The sequence below is a fragment of the Panthera uncia genome, chromosome E1 (assembly GCF_023721935.1).
Source record: "Panthera uncia isolate 11264 chromosome E1, Puncia_PCG_1.0, whole genome shotgun sequence".
NCBI classification, from domain to species: Eukaryota; Metazoa; Chordata; class Mammalia; order Carnivora; family Felidae; genus Panthera; species Panthera uncia.
This window is the reverse complement of record NC_064814.1, coordinates 45,231,580-45,252,162: the sequence shown is the minus strand read 5'-3', so window position 1 is coordinate 45,252,162 and position 20,583 is coordinate 45,231,580. Positions and strand designations below refer to the sequence as shown.

General features: G+C 52.1%; 1 protein-coding gene across 4 annotated transcripts in view; it reads right to left on the bottom strand.

Moving 5' to 3' along the window:
- Positions 1-20,275, bottom strand: part of RAP1GAP2 (RAP1 GTPase activating protein 2) — a 190,580-nt gene extending 170,305 nt beyond the window's left edge. For 3 of the 4 annotated variants that reach the window (XR_007459191.1, XM_049636792.1, XM_049636793.1), the window contains exons 1-2: positions 19,433-19,881; positions 16,531-16,566 (exon numbers count right to left, since the gene is read on the bottom strand). Coding sequence is in view for 3 of the 4 variants with exons in the window: in XM_049636792.1 (XP_049492749.1) it covers positions 16,531-16,566; positions 19,433-19,683 (287 nt within the window). In the remaining variant the exon portion in view is untranslated. Of the gene's footprint in view, positions 1-16,530; positions 16,567-19,432; positions 19,882-20,191 lie in introns of those variants that run through there. The other variant, XM_049636796.1, reaches the window with a different exon arrangement.
- Between the last annotated feature and the right edge of the window lie 308 nt (positions 20,276-20,583).

Sequence of the window (20,583 nt, the reverse complement as noted above, 5' to 3'; positions counted from 1 at the left end):
AGGGAAGGGAAGGGAAGGGAAGGGAAGGGAAGGGAAGGGAAGGGAAGGAAGGGGAGGGGAGGGGAGGGGAGGAGAGGGGAGGGAAGGTATTGCAGTATAACTGAATACAATGTTACATTACCTTCAGCTGTACAATAGTGATTGATCGAGTGTATACATTATGCTATATGCTCACAAGTGCAGCTGCCATCTGAAACCACACAACACTACTGACTATATTCCTTATGCTGTACCTTTTATCCCTGATTTACTCATTCCGTAACTGCAAGCCCATACCTCCCACTCTCCACCCCTCTGACACTTTGTTCTCTGTATTTATGGTCTGTTTCTGCTTTTTGTTTGTTTGCCTTGTTTTGTAGATTCCACACATAAGTAAAATCATAAAACCTGTCTTTCTTTTTACTTTAAATTCTAGTATAGTTAACCTACAGTGTTATATCAAAATAAAAGGCTTCTGCACAGTGAAGGAAACAATCAACAAAACTAAAAGGCAACCTACTGAATGGGAGAAGATATTTGCAAATGATATTTCCAATAAAGGGTCAGAATCAAGAATATAGAAAGAACTTATAGATAGGGGTGACTAGCTGGCTCAGTCGGTAGAGTACACGACTCTTAATCTCGGAGTCATGAGTTCAAGCCCCACACTGGGCATGCAGCCTACTTAAAATAAAAAATAAAAATAAAATTAAAAATATACAAAAATAATTTATACAACCCAACACCCAAAAAACAAATAATCCGATTAACGGGCAGAAGAAATGAACATAAAACCTCTCTTGAGGGCAGTATGTCTACCTCTGGAAGAGCTGCAACCCAACAGCCCTGCCTCCTGGTAACCCCCCCACACACACACCCAGCCTCACCCAAATGCACAGAGGGTCACACGAGGGGACAGTCATTACAGTACTGTCTGCAATATAAGAAAATGGAAATGACCCAAGAGCCCACCAACAGGACACAAAAGGGGGAAACAAAAGATGTGACATGTTTGTACCCAAAAAATGCCACATGGCAGTGAGGCATAAATGCAGAACTGTAGTGGTAACATCAAACGCCGTTCTAAGCACTTGGCGTACATGAGCTTACGGAATCCGCCAAATAATCTACGAGGTTTTCGGTTTTACTATTATTCCCATTTTACAGACGACTAAACGAGGCACAGAGAAATTAAGTCACCTGCCTGGAGTCTCACAAGCTGGTGAGTGGCAGAGCCAAGACCTGTACCCCAGCAGCCCGAGGCCAGAACATGGCCAGGATACATTCACGTAAGCTTGAAAGGACATCATGCATGTGGATTCTTAATACACAGGAAAAAGTATATAATGTCTCTAGATGCCTATCCATGGATGTGACGGTGCTAAAAACACTGACTGAGAAAAAACACACCACGTTCCTGGTAGTACTCGCCTCTATGGATGGGGGGGGACAGGGCAATGGGGCCAAGAAGGAATGATTACAGGAATTTGACTTTATGATGTCATTTCTTTTCTTTAAAAAGAAAAAAAAGCTCAAAAAGTTTAAAATAGAATTACCATATGATCCATCAATTCAGCTTCCGGGTATATACCCGAAAGAACTGAAAGCAGGGACTCAAACAGGTATTTGGAGACTCCTGTTCATGGCAGCGTATCAGCCAAAAGGTCCACGTGTTCATCCATAGATGAATGGATAAACAAAATGCGGCTAAACAAAATATACATACAATAGTCTTCAGTCTTAAAGAGGAAGGAAATTCTGACACGCTACAACATGGATGAATCTTGAAGACGTTTCACTAGCGAAAGAAGCCATACACAAAAGGGCCAACGCTGTACAGATACACTCACCTGGGGCCACTTAGAAGTGACCACATTCATAAAGTCAGAAAGTAGATTGCTGTGGTTGCCATGGGCTGGAGGGAGGGCGGGAGGAGTGGGGAGTTAGTGTTCAATGGGTGCAGAGTTTCAGTTTGGGATAATGAAAAAGTTCTAGAAATGGTGAATGGTGGGGGTTGTACATTATAAATATACTCAATGCCATGTAGTGCTATCCTTAAAAATGGTTACAATAATAAATCTCATATTATGTATATTTTACCACAGTTTTTTAAAGGTTTATTTATTTATTTTGAGAGAGAGAACACAAGTGGGAGGAGGGGAAGAGAGAGAGAGAGAGAGGAGAGAGAAGAGAATCCCAAGCAGGCTCCACACTGTCAGCACAGAGCCCGAGGCGGGGCTCAATCCCACGAACCACCAGATCATGACCTGAGCCGAAATCAAGAGTCAGCCACTCAACAGACTGAGCCTTGCAGGCACCCCTATTTTACCACAACATCTAATAAGGCTTGGTGAAAATGCAACAAAACGTTAACAGCTGTCAGGTTCGGGTCATCAGTACTCTGAGGTGGCCATGTCATTATTGTAAAAAATCAAACAAGCACGGGGCGCCTGAATTGTCTCAGTCAGTTAAGCATCCGACTCTTGATTTCGGCTCAGGTCATGATCTCACGGTTCATGAGATCAAGCCCTGCATCAGGCTCTGCACTGAAAGCATGGAACCTGCTTGGGACTCTCTCTGTCTCTCTCTCTCTGCCCCTCCCTGGTGCATGCGCACGCGTTCTCTCTCTCTCTCTCAGAATGAAGAAATAAACTTAAAAAAAATCAAACCAACAAAACCAGAACCTCCGGACGGCAGAGGGTGTGGAAGGCAAGGCCCTTGCAGGCAGGACACCCCTCCCAGCTGGCTCAGGGCCTTCCATCTCTTCCCTCCCCCTCCTACTTTTACTGCATCATGGTTGCTACGGAAACAGGGCCCCTTGGGCTCCCAGAGCTCAGCCCAGGTGCTACTGACTCCAGGAATAATGTCAGAGTATGAATAAAACAAAAGCCCGACCATCCGGGCCTCGTACACACACACACACACACACACACACACACACACACACACACACATCTGCGCTCCTGGTGGGTTTCCTACTGAAGGTGTGTCCATCCATGTGCCTACAGTGATACCACTTGCCCATACCTGTCAGCAGCAGGCCTGGGTCTGGGTGCACACGGGTCCAGTTTGCCCCTGTGGGTATGCCTGCACGCACGCGGGCATATCACACGGGCACCTGTGTCCACACAGCCCAGGACTATTATTACTAATATCGGAAATACTGTGGCAGGTAACATGTACCAACCGCTATGTACCGAGCAGGGTGCTCCAGGGTGCCTGGATCATCTCCTTGGAACCGCACAATAGGACCCACATTTGTGATCCCCAGATAAATGAGGCACAGAGAGGTTGTATGGCTTGCCCAAGGTCACCCAGAGCACAAGAACCTAACCACTGAATCTAGATGACAGGGAGAAGAGCTTTCAATGTCACTGGTTCCCAAAGAGCCACAAACACAGCTGCACCAGAAGGAGCACCTCTGGCCCTGATGAGGCCCAGGTCTCCCAGGCCCCACTCAGGCCTAAGGAAGCAGATTCCCCAGGGTGAGTCTGCACAGCAGCCAGGGGTGGGCACCCCTGATCCAGCCTATGCTGAGCTGGCAGGAGGGTCTGGACAGGGCATGGCAGGGTGAGGTCCCTTCAAGTCCTCTTTCTGGGCCCAGAAATGCACCTGGAAAAGCCTGTAGCCCAGAGATCCTCAATTCCAGATGTGTCTACCGGCAGCAAGGCAACCAGAAAAGTGGCAATGGCTGCTGTTGCACGCGCGCGCGCGCGCGCGCGCGCGCGCACACACACACACACACACACACACACCCCTCAGGGCAGGGCTCCAGAAGTCAGTAATGTGGCTTTGCGGCCTGCCAGGCACGGATTTCCGCCCACTCCACCCTCGAAGAATGAGGAGGGCGTGGGACGGAAGATGACACTGTGGTACCCTGCTGGTTCACGGCCCAGCCCGAGGCAGGGAGGGGTCAACCACCTCACCTAAACAACAAACTGTGACGGAGCTGGGCTGGGCACCCCAGAGGCTCCCACAGCCTCAGATTTCAAGGGGAGAGGGACGCGGGCAGAAACCACTGGACCACCGCAGAGCAGGAAGAAGTAAAGGCATTTCCTGCTAAGGGAACAACATAAGCAAGGAAGTAAAGGCATCAAGGCAAAAAAGTGCCAGAAAACAGCAAGTCACACCATCTGGCTTGGAGTTGAAGATCAAGAGGAGGCACGGTTGTAAGAAAAAGGGGGGGAAACCCACCAAACCCTAGAAATGTGCTGAGACACAGAGAAGTTAAATAACTTGCCCAAGTTCATCCAGATGGTGGAGTCCGGATTTAAAACATAGGCTGCCTGACTCTGAAGCACAAGGAATAACCACTAAGACGGGGTTCACTGGTTGGCAGCCTTTTCCTCCGTGCACACCTTGCAATGCTGTGAAGTGAGCCCAGCTTGGCCTGGAGCAGTGGTCCTCTTTGGGGCGGGGAAGCTTCTACTCCCTCCCCTCTGAAAACTCAGCAATGCCCGGACACATTTTTGACTGTCACTCCTAGGGGGCAGGTTGCTAGTGTCTCATAAGCAAAGGCCAGAGACGCTGCTCAACATCTACAATGCACAGGACAGCCCCCGAAACAAAGATTTATCCAGCCCCAAATGTCAACAGAAACCTTAACCTAGAGTGACCCACCCACCTGGAGCCCATTTTAACATCCAACCTGACCTGAACCATTGACAATCAGCACACTGCTCATCCCTTGGGACTGGGGTTCCCAGAAACTATTGCACATTAGAATTACCTGGAAATCAGGGCACCTAGGTGGCTCAGTCGGTTGAGCGTCCGACTTTGGCTCAGGTCATGATCTCACAGTTCGTGAGTTCCAGCCCCGCATCGGGCTCGGTGCTGACAGCTCAGAGCCCAGAGCCTGCTTCAGATTCTGTGTCTCCCTCTCTCTCTGCCCCTCCCCTGCTCACACTGTCTCTCTCTTTCTCTCTCTCAAAAATAAATAAACACTAAAAAAAAGAATGAAAAGAAAAAGAATCACCTGGAAATCTTCAAAAAAAAAAAAAAAATACTGATGATGGGACCCACCCCAGACATTCCGATTTCCAACTCTGGAACTGGGTGTGACCTGGGCATGAGAATCTTTTAAAGCCTCCCAGGTGATAGCAAAGTGCAAAACATCTGGGAACCACTGCCTTGAGGGAGAGGAGGATCAAATTATCTGCTATGGACCAGAGACCGTTAGTGGATGCTAATGCCAGAAAGAGAGGACATTGGAAAGTCAACACAACCAAAAACCGCCCAGCCCCCCACCAGCTTGGGGCGGGGATGGTCCCACACCAGGCTCCCAGGAACTAGGCTATGTACAGTCAGCACTAACAAAGCCTGCCACGGGCACACAGAGGGCAGAGCTAGAGACGACTTTGGCATGATGGATTAGTCAGAGCTGGCAGAGGCCTGAGGAGGAGGTTAATTAGAGAGCCTTTGTCAACTGTCTGGACAGGAGATAATGGGCCTGAACCAGGAGGAGGGCGGGAGAGGGCCTCGTGACTCAGGGACTTCACAACCCGGTGACAGAGAAAGAACTGGATTGGAAGACAGAAAAGGTTAATTGAGAGTGAGTGTGGTCTGGGGACAGAGCAGGAAGTGATCAGTCAGCTGCTGAAGGCAGAGATGAGAGCACCTGGGAGGGGGTGACCTGGGACAGGGACTAGGGAGTCAGCCATGGGGAGACAGGGAGCTGGAACCCGAGAGGGATGACAGCCCCAGATCACAAGTGGCCCACTGGTGACCCTCTGCGCTGAACCTGGCCTACAGGGCAGGCCACACATGGCTTGAGTTAGCTCTCAAGACTTTTCCTAAAATTCCAGATTTCCAGCTTCTCTTGGACAGTGGAAGATCTGGTGAGACAGGCAAGCATCCCCACAGAGGCTGATATGTGCCCCCAGACCCCTTCCTGTGGTTGTCTTCGGCCCTGCCAGATCCCTGCAGCCATCAGGCCTATCTTCAGAAAGAAGAGACAAGACAACGTGCTAAGCCAGAAAGTGGTGATGATGGAGGGGCTGCTAGGGGGAGGAGGAAAGGAGCCAGGTGCTGCACAGAGCCAGACAGCTCTGTCCTGGTCCCGCACCCCCCACCTCAAGCTAGGAACATCCCCACTTGGGACCTCACATACTGATCTGTAAACAAGGAGGCTGATGCCCATGACCTCTAGTTGCCCACCCTCATGTCCACTGGGCTCCTGCAGGCTGCCCAGGTCAACCCTTCTGACCAGGCTTTGAGATGAAGCCTAGAAAACCTGATTCTTTACAACACAGATTACCCCAGGCAGTGAGAAATCCCAACTAGAGCTGAAGGGGCCAGGAATGACCAGCTGGGGTGCGGGGGGGAAAGAACACTGGGAACGGGGAGGGATGAGAAACCAAGCAATGGAAGCTACAGAGATTCCAGATGAAAAGAATGGTCATCTTTGAACAATCAGAACTGTATTGTAATAGAATAGGCATCCTTACAAAGTATGAGCTCCCTGTTGCTGGAGGTAACCAAGCTCAGGTTCAGTGACTAGTTTCAGGAGCACAATGAATTTATGTAGTGGCTCATTTGACTTTTTTATTTCAAGTTCTGAGATTCAAGGGCTCCAGAGATCTGGAGATCTCCCTTAAAGGCTCCCACCCCTCCCAATGCTCCCAGGGCAAGCTGTTGGGGATCAGGCTCTGGACTCTGCCTTCCAGAAAAGAAGGGCCTAGATGGTCTGGAAAAAGCACAGAACGTCCACTTCCTTGCTCCCCTTGCCCTTCAGCAACCCCACAACCACACAGCCAGACCTAGCAACCCCTGCTGCACAGCCCCCATCCCAGCAGAGCCTCACCAGGGCCCCCTCAGAGGGAGAGGGAACAGCTAGCTCCTGGGAGAGGGCCCTCTACATCCTCTCCCCACACTCCCATCCCCACTCCCTGCTCCCAGCCCCACAGGGGACAGCAGAAGGAAGGAAATAGAAGCAAGCACCCCCGACATTCCCAGGCACCCTGTCCAGCAGGAGCCTCTCTGAGGGCAGCGGGGGTCCTGACACACCCCAGGGTCCACAGTGTATGGACAGGAAGCACGTGGGAAGGACAATGTGGGGAGTCAGAGCCTCTCTTCAAAGCCCATAAGAGCAATTCTTCCCCAGCCCTGGCCAAATCCAGCCCCTGGTGAGCCAAGCAAAGCCCTATGGCCTCCTCCCCATGGGATTCTGAGTCTTCTCATCGAGTCAGGCCAGCAGGCCTCTAAGTCTGGGGAGACCTGTGAAGAAGCTCAAGTACATGGCCAGGGACCTGAGGACTGAAGGACCCTTTCAGGGAGCTGAATGGGGTGAGGAGGCTCCCCCAAGAAGAGCTGGGCCCAGGATGGTGGGCCCCAGGCTGCCCATCTGCATTCCACTCTCCCGTTTCCCTGCCCTGGTCCCCCAGAGTAACACACTTAGCCCTGTCCCATGGGATCAATAAGGACCACTCAGCTCCCCAGCCACTTGGCAAACACCCCCACAGGGCCCCAGGAATGAGCAGAACCCCTCCTGCCCATAGTCTCATACCCATCTCAGAAGGGCCCGATGCCCAGTGCCCACTGGCCAGAGCTTCCAGCTAGCTCCCTGCTTGCCCATCAGGAGACACCCACCGGACCTGGTCAAGACCCAGGAAGCTGCTTGTCCACCAAGAATCCAGAACAGGGACTCACCAGGGCTTCCTAGGCATGGCGGGGACCAGCCGGGATGAGGGCCAGGAACACACAAATCCCTGGAGTTTGCAGACCTTGCTGCCTGGCAAATGGCACCTCCAGGTGCATCCTCAGTGTCTGGCAATGAAATCAGGCCACAGCCCAATTGCCAGCTGAACACCCGCCCGCCTTGCTTCTCCCTGTAGCCACTCACGCCCTGAGACTCCAGATCCCAAAAGAGACATGTTCGTGGTTACCATAGGAACTCGCTAAAGCCAAAAAAGGCACCACACAGTCACCCACATGGGCCCTCAAAGCTCATGTCCACCTGCACAGGCAAGCACACACACACTCCTACACACACCCACACACGCCTACACTGTGCTCAGGCTCAGGGCCCACAGGGTGTCTGGAAGTGGGTGCCCTGCATGCGTGGTCCAGCCAGCTGCTGATTACAAGGGCAGTGGCGCCAGCCGGTGCTGACCTGGAGCTCGCCTGCCAAAGGCACCCTAGGAGCTGAGCAGGGTTGGGGGTCACGGCCCAGGTCACTGCCAGGCCTGCCTGCAAGGTCAGGGAGAGGGCACTTCCTGGCCTGTTTCCTGGCCACAGACCATCTCTTGCAACCCTTCACATGTTGCTCCTCTCCTCTGTCCCCTCTATGGTCAGGGGGGAGGGTAGGTATGAGGGTCAGGATCTAAACCGGCCACGTGGAGAGGGGAGAGGGGGGAGAGGAGAGCAGGGATCATGTATTCAGAGCCTTACTCCCCCATCTCCATAAATGGGACCAACATCCACCCAAGGGCTCACCCAGAAATTTGAAAGTCTTCACCTTGGCCCCTCCCTTGCTCTCACCTCCCACATCAAAACCAATCCAGGCTGGGAAGACCACCTCTTTGATAACTCTCCAATCTGTCCACTCTCCCCAACCCCACTGCCCCCGCCCCAGCCTCCAACCTCTCCAGTGAGTCAGCAGAGGACAGCCAGAGGACCCTCTGACTCAAATCTGGGTCCTACTCCCCTTAAAACCCTGCAGTGCCTCCGGTTACCCAGAGAAGCCAGCTCAGCTCTCCACACAGCTGTCCCATACTGCCAGAGGCTGCCCAGCCTGCCCCCATACTCCCACCCCAGTATTCCATCTGGTGGTAGTAACCGCCCCCAGAGCCCTCCCACCCGCTGCGTTTCTCACCTCACTGTCTGTGCACTGTTGCTGCCTCTCTCTTCTGTGGACTGACCTTACTCACCCTCGGATACAGCTCAGGCATCACCAAGTCTGCAGGAAACCCCTTCCATCTTCTCAGAGGACATCTCTGCCAGCCCTCCTCACACTCCCCTGCAGTTGTCTGACTATACATCTGCCTGCCTCCAGGGCTGTAAGCTTTCACGAGCAGAGGCCATGTCTTTTTCATCTCTGTTTTCCCACCAACCCCAGGGCCTGGCACCGGGCTTGGAATGGAGGTGCCCAGTAACTATGAGCTGAATTGATGCAGCATTCTAACCCCCAGAACAGCAAGCTCCCCTGCCCTTAACAACCCAGCATACTCTCAGCACATTCCCTGAGTGTGTAAGATGAAGTGACTAAGGGGGCAGCCCCAGAAGGTTCTAGAACATCTTAGTGGTACCTGAAGGATTCTTGTAATCCACTGTAAGCAAAGTCCTGGTGGAAAATGGGGAAATTAACTGGTGATCATGGCCTTCGGCCAATGCATGAAAAACGCCACGAAATTGGAATCAAGGGTGGACTGTGGAGCCACAGGCTTTCTGGAAGGAAGGCTGGAAAGCTGGAGGCAGAGACTTGATGCACTGACACCTGGGCCCTGACTCTGCTCCTCCCCAACATGAGCATGTGGCCTTGCCAACACCACCACAAGAACCAGGAGAAGCAGATGTCTGTAAAGGTAACCATCTAGATTTTGTGTGTAATTCTCACTGAATGGAGATCGAAGCCCTGAGTTTACAGCCCCCATCCTGCATGAGCCATGGCTCCAGCAGCTGCCATCAAGGATCCTAGGGGACAAGAGAAGATACGCTGCGTCTGCTCCTGCCTGTGTGGTCACCCTGCTTCTAATAAAATGTTGAATTCTTAGCTGGTGAAATCTGAACCTAGAGTAGGGATGGCCGTGTGGTATCTTCTGGCCAAACCACAGGACAGCTGAAATGCTTCTCTTGGCCGGGCTGCTGGGAAGATGCTCCTCCAGGCCCTCTCCCTCCCTCTCTTGAGGAAGAAACAAGAGGACACAGTCACCTCCAGGTTTCATCACATGCTTTCTCTCTATTCAGAGAAGCCATTTCTAGTGACCAAGAACTGGGACCATCAGTTAGAAAGGAGGATTTGGGGGGCACCTGGGTGGTTCAGTCAGTTAAGCATCAGTCATGATTTCACAGTTTGTGGGGTCGAGCCCCCCGTTGGGCTCTGTGCTGACAGCTCAGAGCCTGGAGCCTGCTTTGGATCCTGTGTCTCCCTCTCTCTCTGCCCCTTCCCTGCTCCCTCTCCCCCCCCAACCCCCCCTCTCAAAAATAAATAAACATAAAAAATTGTATAAAAAAAGAAAGTTGGACTCTGTTTCCTACAAGGCAATGGGTTCTAGATTTCCCCACCATCAGGAGTGTGCTTGCTACTGTGCCCCCAGCAGTGGAGACAGGCTGCACTGAATCATCCCTATGCTCACCCAGTCCCATTATGGCCAGTTGCTGTGTATGACAGTCATCTCAGATGGCTGGAGCATGGCTTACCAGCCTGTGCAGCAGAAACACACACACACACACGTACCCACACATGTGTGCGTGCCCATCTCTTTCTTTAGCAAAGAAACAGGGGTCTGTGAGGGGGGGCAGGGGCAGCAAAAAGGAATGGAGGAAGGTTATCTGAGGCTCCCAGCTCAGGCCCTCACCTTCCGGATGCTGCTTCAAGGACCTCCATGAGCAAATCCTAGATTTGCTAGCCTGGGCTCTCCTCTGGGGGAATCTAGTCTATGGCTCAACTACTGCAGTTGACGAAGGGTCAGCCCCCAGAAGGTTCTAGAACATCCTGGTGGTACTGAAGGATTCTTATAACCTTATCCTAAGCTGGCCTCGGCCCCATCTGCTGATTCTGCCTCTTTCTCTCCTTCCCTCCACCTGCACATGATAGGCTAACCATGATGACCCATAACTGAATCATTCACCAAATCTAGATTGAGAACCTGCTATGTGCCAAACACGATGTTAGATTCTAGGGTGCCAGAGACAAAGTGTGCAGAGCCCCTGTTTTCAAAGACATCCGTTCATGCATGTATGCATTCACTTTTTCAACAGCGAGTACCTCCCATCATCGAGGTCCTCAGAGAAATACAAAAGGACAAAGGTCATGAAGGTAAACTCCTAGAATGTCAAAGCTACAAGAGAGCAGGTTAGACAGTAGTCCAACCATCCCGTCTTACAGATGGGGAAGCTGAGTCTTGGAGAAGTTAACCATTTGCCCATCTGTTAGCCTGGGGCTATAACCTGGCCCTCCCAACTCCTCCCGTGTGCACGGCCACCACCTCCCTCTCCGCTGTTCCCGTGTGGCTCCGTGCCCCCTGCACCTTGCCGGTGAGGGTCCTCATCATTCAGGCACCAGAGATGCCACTCGACCTGGGCCTGCAGCAAGGGCATGTGGTGTGAAGGCAGAGGTGCATATTCTGTGCCACCCAGATTAGGTGCACGGCCCCCGAGCAGAGCGGGGCTAAAAAGAGTGAGAAAGCAGAGTGGCCAAGGGAGGTGCTGAGAACTACTCAGCTCCAGCCTGGACGAAACCAGCCACGAAGTACAGACCGGGATTCAAACCCCAGCCCCATGATTTCTTCACCGATGACCTGAACCGAGTGTCCTGCCTCCATCTTCTCAGCTGTACCACGCCGAGAGCGACGGCAGCTGCTTCAGGAGGCGGTTGTGAAACCTCAGGGAAACTGTGCCATTTCAACTTAGCGCACCGTAAGTGCTCAGCAGTGGCGAGGCCAGAACCCCCACCTTCAGAGCTGGGTGGCTCAGGGACACCTCCAGGAGATACGCGGCTGACTGTCTTTGTGTCGAGAGCACTAGGTCCCCAGAGAAAGAGCTAAAGCAACTGGGAGCACAGGCCACAGCGCAGGGGTGTCTGCTGCTCAGCAAAGTCAACGGGCTACACTGGTAGAGAGAAAGAGGTCTCGCCCAGTGGAGGCAGAAGGAGGGTGGCACCCTGGTGCCTAGGAGAGCTGTAGCCCATGTAGTTAGCTTCCTAAGGGACATACCAACGGGGCGCCCGGGTGGCTCAGTCAGTTAAGCGTCTGACTCTTGATTTCGGGTCAGGTTATGGTCTCACTTTTGAGTTCAAGCCCCACATCAGGCTCTGTGCTGACAGTGCAAATTCTACTTGGGATTCTCTCTCTCTCCCTCTCTCAATGCCCCTACCCTGCTTGCTCTCGCTACCAAAATAAATCAATAAACTTTAAAAATGTTAATCTAATGGACATATCAGCGAGCAGAGCCATATCCTGGGCATCTAGGCAGATCTCCACATTAGGGACTATCAATGGAGGGGAGGAAGACAAATGAAAAAACAAGTACTGAACTCCCTTTTAGTCCCCAGGGTAGCGGGGGTGGCTAGCTTAAAGCTCGTATGGTGTCTGTCCAGCCTACAAGCCACCTTTCTTCGTGGGAACTAACCCCTCCCACATAGAGAGGTGACCACAGCAGCCATATTTTATCATAAAACTTCATGTCTCCAGCTAAACTGATTGGACCAGGGGTACACAACTGACCCAAGCTGGGCCAGTAAGATTCTCTCTCTTTTTCAACAGTTTTATTGAGATGTAATTTACACATCATACAATTCATCATTTTAAAGTACACGATTCAATGGCTTTAGTATATTCGCAAGGTTGTGCCACCATCACCACTACCTGGTCCTCGGACATTTACATCACCCCACAAAGACACCTGCATCCTTTAGCACTCACTCCCCCTAACAACCTCCCCAGCCCTAGGAAACCACGAATCTATTTTCTGTCTCTATGGATTTGCTTACTCTAGACTTCTCATATAAATGGAATCACACAATATGTGGTTGTGACTTTCACTTAGCATAATGTTTCCAAAGTTCATCTATGTTGTAACATGTGTCAGTACTTGGTTTCTTTTGATGGCCAAATGGTATGCCATTGTATTGACGTGTCACGTTTTGTTTACCCATCCATCTGATAAACATTTGGGTTGTCTCCACTTTGGGCTATTATTAATCATGCCGCTATGAACATTCGTGTTACAAGTTTCTACACGAACAACATATATTTTCATTTCTCTTGGGTATGTACTTAAAAGAGGAATTGCTGGGGCGCCTGGGTGGCTCAGTCGGTTAAGCGTCCGACTTCGGCTCAGGTCATGATCTCACAGTCCGTGAGTTCGAGCCCCACGTCGGGCTCTGTGCTGACAGCTCAGAGCCTGGAGCCTGCTTCAGATTCTGTGTCTCCCTCTCTCTCTGACCCTCCCTCATTCATGCTCTGTCTCTCTCTGTCTCAAAAATAAACATTAAAAAAAGAAAGAAAGAAAAAAAAGAGAGGAATTGCTGGTCATATGGTAACTCTGTGTTTAACCTTTTGAGAAACTGCCAGATTGTTTTCCAAAGCAGCTGCACCATTTTACATTCCCAGCAGCCAGCGGTGAACAAGGGTTCCAGTTTCTCCCCATCCACACCAATACTTGCCATTATCTTCTTTCTGATTATAGTCATTCTAATGGGTGTGAGGTAGTATCTCACTGTGGCTGTCATGTATATTTCCCTGATGGCTAATGATGCTGAACATCTTTTCACGTGCTTATTGTCCATTTATGTATCTTCTTTGGAGAAATGTCTATTCAGATCCTTTGCACATTTTTTAATTGTGTTGTCTTTGTATTGTTGAGAGCTCTTTATGTATTTTAGATAAAAGTCCCTTATCAGATATGATTTGCAAATATTTTCTCCCACTCTGTGGATTGACATTTCACTTTCTTGATGGTGTCCTTTGTAACACAAAAGTTTTTGATTTGGATGAAGTTCAATTTATCAATTTGTTGTTGTTGCTTATGCTTTTGGTGTCATATCTAAGAAACCACTGCCTTATTCGAAGTCACAAAGATTTACTCCTATGTTTTCTTCTAAGAGTTTTATAGGTTTAGCTATTACATTTAGGTCTTTGATCCATTTGAAGTTAATTTTTACATATGGTGTGAGAGAGGGGTTCCATTTCATTCTTTTGGATGTAGATATAGCTGTACCAGCACCATTTGTTGAAAGACTATTTTTCTCCATTGAATTGTCTTGGCACACTTGTTGAAAAATCAACTAAGGGGCGCCTGGGTGGCTTGATCGGTTAAGCGTCCGACTTCGGCTCAGGTCATGATCTCACGGTCCGTGAGTTCAAGCCCCGCGTCGGGCTCTGTGCTGACAGCTCAGAGCCTGGAGCCTGTTTCAGATTCTGTGTCTCCCTCTCTGTCTGCCCCTCCCCTGTTCATGCTCTGTCTCTCTCTGTCTCAAAAATAAATAAACATTAAAAAAAAATTAAAAAAAAAAAAAAGAAAAATCAACTGACCACAAAAGTGAGGGGTTTAAAAAAAAAAGTGAGGGATTTATTTCTGGACTCTGAATTCTGTTTCATTGACCTATATGGCTATCCTTACACCAGTACCAAATGGTCTTGATTACTGTAGCCTTGTAGAAAATTTCAAAATCAGGGAGTATAGTCCTCGAAATTTGTTCTTCTTTTTCAAGACTACCCATAAGTTTAGGGGTGCCTGGGTGGCTCAGCCAGTTCAGCGTCTGACTCTTGATCTCAGTTCAGGTCAAGGTCTCACATTTCTTGGGATCAAGCCCCGCGTCAGGCTCTGCGCTGACAGCACGGAGCCTGCTTGGGATTCTCTCTCCCTCCCTCTCTCTCTCTCTGCGCCTCCCCCGCTCGTACGCTTTCCCCCCGACTTTTTCTCTCTCTCAAAATAAGTAAATAATCTTTAAAAAAAGAAAGAAAAGACAACCCTTAAATTTCTGTATGAATTTTAGGATCAGTTTAGCAGTTACTGCAAGGAAGCCAGCAGGAAGCTTGTTGGGGAGGCTCTCCAGTTCCAGCTCAACCCCTCCTGAACTCTACCTCCACTTTCTCCCCTAGGTTCCCTGAGACACCCTGGGATCTTTTCTGTATTCTCTTTCGCTTAACCATATTACACTGAGGTTTTCTTTCTTGCAATCAGAAGAATATTAACCAAGTACCAGTAAGAACACAGTGCTACACACCATCCCAAACAGCCATCTCAGCACTACCTCCCCAGGACCAAAGTCCTCAAACTGTCCCCCAGATACCCAATCCCAATGCTGGCCAGTGCCCCCCGCCCTTCACTCCACCTTGAAACGAGTTCCCTTCCAGGTGACACACATCGTCTTTGCCCATTAAACAGCCTCTCAATAAATGCCTGTGAAACTGAACTAAACATCCCAAAACAACACCAAAAGAAACATCCCCACCACTCCACCCCCGCTTAGTAACCCTGTTTCGTGCCTAATTCTCATTCAATACGCAGATAAGAAGCTCCTGGAACATTAGACTTCAGACAAAGGATGCAAAAACTGAAGTCTGGAGAAGTTAAATGTCTTGCCCATGAGTGACGATTTGCCCTGAACACTGAGCCACACTGATGCACACCCCACGCCAACCGGCATAGGCCCAGGTGCGCCTATTGTCCCGCCCCATCTTTAAGAGCCGCTAGAGAAGCTGCCTCCTCCTGGCAGTCTTCCAAGACTACTCCCACGGCAGAAAGCTCTCAGAAGGCAGGGACTGTCTGCCACTCATCCCGGCCCTGCTAACTGCTTACCCTCACCGTTCTGAGCAAAACAGACCAAAGTGGGAAGCCTCTTATTCTCACCCCTATCTGCCGACTCTCAAGACCGGCTGTGCTTTGCCCCGGGACCTGTACCCAGGGCATACGCAGCCAGTGCTAGCAACTAGATGGCATGGCAGAGGGAGGCCGGCCTGGAAAACCTTTCAGCTGAGATGGGGTGTCACAGGCGGGAGGAGCTGCCTCTGAAGGAGGACACTCATTGGAGGAATTTCTCATGCACCAGCGAACTCACATATGGCAGGATAATATTTTGGGCTAGTGACCAATGCTATTTTTTCCTCCTAGAATTTCCCTCCTTTTCAATTCACTCAATTGGAGCAGGTGGTTGGTCAGTACTCATTGCCCAGGGAGGGATGAAGATGGAATGACTTTTTCAAAGTCTGAAGCGGGGAGGGGAATCAGGATGCAAACACAATGGCTGGGGAGAAATACACATGGAAAAGGAGCAAAGACGGTGAGGGAGGAGCAGGTGGAGGTTCTGGGAGAGAGGTGTGTCTGCGCAGGGCTTCCCAGACAGACGGGCAGACATATGGCAAACCGCGGCAGACAACTCCCAGCCCCCAAATCTGGTGTTGAAGCCTCAGAGAGCCACAGGGCTGGGCTCATCAGGATGACATTTGTCTGGTAACAGATGACTCAGTGGCCAACTGACCACATGCACACTGGGCTGTTTCATGAGGCTCCAGAACTATGTGGCACAATTTTCCAGGTAGGTAGGAATGTCAGAAAGACTGATGGATCGGGGACTTCACATAATAATCAAGGGGATAGGAAATAAAATTATCTTTCTCACGTCCAAGTTATGGCCTAAAAGACACCACTGTATGCATTACCATCAACCTGGCACCTGCTACTTCCATCCCAGCATGCTTTTCTCCAGACACCCCAGGAATCAAGAGCCCTGTCCAACCTCTCCAGTCCAAAGCCCGTAAGACTGAGACGGAGAATCTGACAAATGCTACAGCCCCACTCTGGTTCCCCACAACTCAGGGGAAACGAGGGGCCCACAGGAGCTCTGGCCTGCCATCATCTCTGATCGCTACATAACAGGAAGTGGCTACTTACTTGACCTTCAGGCTCGCCAGCATGGTCTTGTCGATCCTGCCAAGAGAAAAGCAAGGGCTTTGGTCAGTGCCGAGGCTGAAGGCTGCCAACTAGCATCCGAAGGGCAGGTCCCTTAGCCAGTCTAGACCACCAGACCGGCAGGGCCCTGGAGGGGACAGCCGCTCCAGCCGGAAGCTCTCCTCCAGCCCAGGAAGAGAGGACTGTGAGCTCTGGGAGGGCTGGAGCCACATATAACCCTACAAGGCAGGTACTGTTATTCTTCCCATTTTAGAAATGAGGAAACAGAGGCTCGGGAGGGTAACATCACTGGCCCAGTCTGAATCCAGGTTCCGACTCCAAACCCAGAGATCCCTTTGTATATAGCATCTCCCTTCATTGCCCCCACTCCACAAGAGGCATTTGCAAGCCAGCTGCATCAGTCACCGCAGCTGGACCTTCAACACATCGACATTTCCCAGGCTTCTGCTTTGGAAAGATACCAGCACCCCAGCACCCCAGCAACAAGGACCCTCCCGTTCTGGGAGCTGCCAGTCCATGCAAGGAGGCAGACCCCACTCCTGAGACAGAACCCAAGAGCAGGCTCCAGGGTGCACGGACAAGTGGGAACTGTCAGGCACGGAGCTCAGAGCAGGGAAGATCACACGCACAGCAGGCTGTCCTGTCAGCCAGCTCCTCCACCCCAGGCTGCGCCCACCCTTGCTGGAAGACAAGGCAGTGCTGCTAAGCTTCTATTTTTACCCCGTGCATATGCCAGCCCTCGTGGCTGGTAAAAGAGGCCCCTTCCTCTCTCCAGACAGAAAGGTGGGCGAGATTCCCACTGTCAGCATCTCCTCTTTTTTAGGGGTCACAACCACCGGTGTCACCACCACCACCCCCATGTCATCAACACCACCACTGTCACCATCACCATCGGTGTCGCCACACCCCCATGTCAGCATCACCATCAGTGTCACCATCACTATAAAGGTCACCATTACCCTCAGTGTCACCACCATCCCCTGTGTCACCATCACCATCAGTGCCACCCAAATCACTACCACATCCAGGATGCTCGAAACCCTGGAAAGATCTTTCAGCCGCCCTATCCTGTATGTTCAGCTTTGCCACAAGCTTCCTTGCACACGACTCCCAGGGCAGCACGGGGATGGGAGCAGTGTCAGGGGCCACACAGGGAGGACACGGAGCTGTCGTAAGTCAGCACCAAGCCCCTGAACTGGGAGGTGGGATCCTTTCACTCTGAGTAAACTCCCAGCACCTTCGGATCTCAGTTTCCAGCAGCAAAACAAGCCACACCCCAAAGCTCCTGGCCCAGGTCCCTCCCAGCTTCTTCCCCACTGCATCCTGGGCCCCTTTCATGGAGCCTCCACAACTGGTCCTGAAGGGTCTCATGGGGCCCCCAAACCCTCTAGCATGCAGACGTGCCTCCTCTCCCATTCAGCCCACCACAGCGGGGAGGGTGAATCCAGGAGGCAGAGCCTCCCATTCTGCTGTAATATTTGTAACCCAGAGCTACGGAGCTACCTAACTATGACCCCAACAACAAGCCTTTACATTTTATATTTTCTCAAGGAATCCTTTTTAGTTCTTACGACATCCTGTGCATAAGGTGGAAATCCCCCACTTACACACGGGGAAACTGAGACCCAGAGAGGGGAAGTGTCCCGTCTGAGTTCCTCAACGGGCCAAGGTGGAGCCAGCACTAGAACCCAGACTTCTGGTGTGGCGCCCTCTCAACCCAACCAGCACAGCACCCAGTGGGTCACAGCAACCCCTGGCCCAGCACCCACATCCACACCTACCCGGCAATCTATCCACAGGGTTCCCACGCTAGGGTGTGGCCCTGGGAGGGCAGGGCCTGTGGCCTTTGCAGGGCCAAGACAGGAGATAGGGCAATAGCTGTGAACCGAGGTTTTCTCTTTCAGAAAGCCAAACTCCCAAGGTTCTCCCTGGCGCCTTCTCTCTCCTCCCCACCCCATTCTCTCTCTTCACCTTGTCTGCCGCTGATACCACTGGCTATCCACCCCGGCATCCAAAGGAGCTTCCAAAATACCGGCCCCTGAGATTCTGTTCACGGTGTGGAGTGGGCCAGGGCTCCAGGAATCTGCACTTTAGTCTCCAAGCCTCCCAGCTGGCAGCCATCTCCAGATGACAGCTGCTCTAACCCTCCAAGCCCACCAGGAAGCCCTGCACCCCGTCAGACTCAATGAGCCCCTACCCAATGCCTGTCGTGGGCAAGAAACACTTCACTTAGTCGTTCCACAAGCGTGTACTAAGCACGTACAACGTGCCACACACAGTTCCTCGTTCTGCTCCACACCTTCCAGAGGAGGGTGGGTCTCAGAGGTCCCCTCTCATGGCCTGGGCCCTGTCCTGTAGCGATCCCAGCCAGCCTGACTGGGAAGCACACTAGGTGATTTGGACCCAGACCTCACCCTCGGGACAGGAACCCCTTGGCCCCGCCATCAGGGAGGGCCTGTGAGCAGGCACTAGGCCACACTGTGCCACCTCTAGCATCATCTCATCCTCGCTGTCCCCAAGTGCCAAACATGGAGCACCCACAACCCCTCCTGCGAGAGGGTGGATGGCAAAGAGCCTCCAAAGAGGAGGAAAAGGGAAGTCAAAAGCTGCACACACACAGAAGCGTAAACAGCCAGAGGAGCAGAACCCACCTCCTCCCAGACTCTGTGCCCCCTCCCTCTGTCCCTCGCCTCTGTGTCCCCCCAATTAGCCCGCCAGCCTCCACACCAGGGAACCCCTGGCCACCCTCCCTGCAGCAGCAGGAATCTTTGACAAGGCCCCAGGTCCACAAGCTGAAAGGAAACCGATAATGAAAACCACTTGACCCCGTTCCCCAGCTGAGGAGAAGCTGCCAGCAGCTGGTAACCATAGACAAGTTTTTGACCTTGGTCTCCCCGTTTTCTGGCCCCTAGGGAGGAAAGAGCTTCTCTCTTGTCCCAGACAGAAGCTTAGTGGCAAAAGGTGGCCCAGAGGTCCAGGGGAGAAGCGCGAACCCAGCTGCTCCGGCTGGGACAGAGCTGGGATTGGCTGGCCGGGCGGGGGGCGGGACCTGTGCAGATGGGTGTGCCCTGCCTTCTCCACCTTTGCCACGGAGAGGACTGAGCCCAGAGGTCCCCTGTGCAGGAGACACCCCATCACAACATCACGTACAAAGCGGACACGGGAGGAGTGTATGGCACACCTGCCCAGACAAGGGCACTCAAAGCGAGAGAAGCCCAGACGTGCACACACACCCGCTCAGAAGCGCAGAGTGCACACGTGGTCACACACACAGCACACCCACCCAGCCAGGCACACACTTCATACCTGGTTGTACAGACTGGGAGCTGCAGACATGCCACACACACATGGGAACAGGCACAGACACAACATTCAGCCACAGCCACGCAGCCTCGTTCACACTGGCTCCAGCTCCAACCCTCCGGACTCCCTAGATCCTTCTCCAGGGTGAGTGAGGGAAAGCTTAATGTCTGATACCCCGGCCACCTCCATCCGGCCACGGCAGCTGCAACGCACCCTCCTACCCACCCGGATCTCAGGCACAACCTGAGCCCTCTGCTCACACAGGCAGCCCCAGCAGATGCAAGACGTCGCGGCTAGGTTCGCTCCCATCCCTTCAACCGCCGTCCCATCTGTCACCCACCATCCAAAGCCCCCAAAGGAGACACTGCGCTTCCTGCGAAACATGGCTGTGGCCGTGGGGCCCCGGAACCCAGCGATGTCCTCAGGACTGTTGGCAAAAAGGTGACAGTGCAGTGGGGTCAGCAGGGCCACAGGCGTAGGGCGGGACACTGGGTGTGGCACCTCCCCCACTGCCTGCCCCCAACCCCAGCACTTCCTGTGGGCGAGGCCGAGGGGCTGGGAGGTGTGTCCTGCCCTCCAGGAGGCACCAAGGAGGCAGGGGAGGTCGCAGAGGGCAGCTTCCCCATGCCCAGAGGAACCCGCAGCTCCGGAAGGGGCTCGGCTGGCAGATTGCACCACAGCCCGAGTTGGCAGCTCGGTCCCACACAACCCTGGCTTCTCAAAACCCAAAGG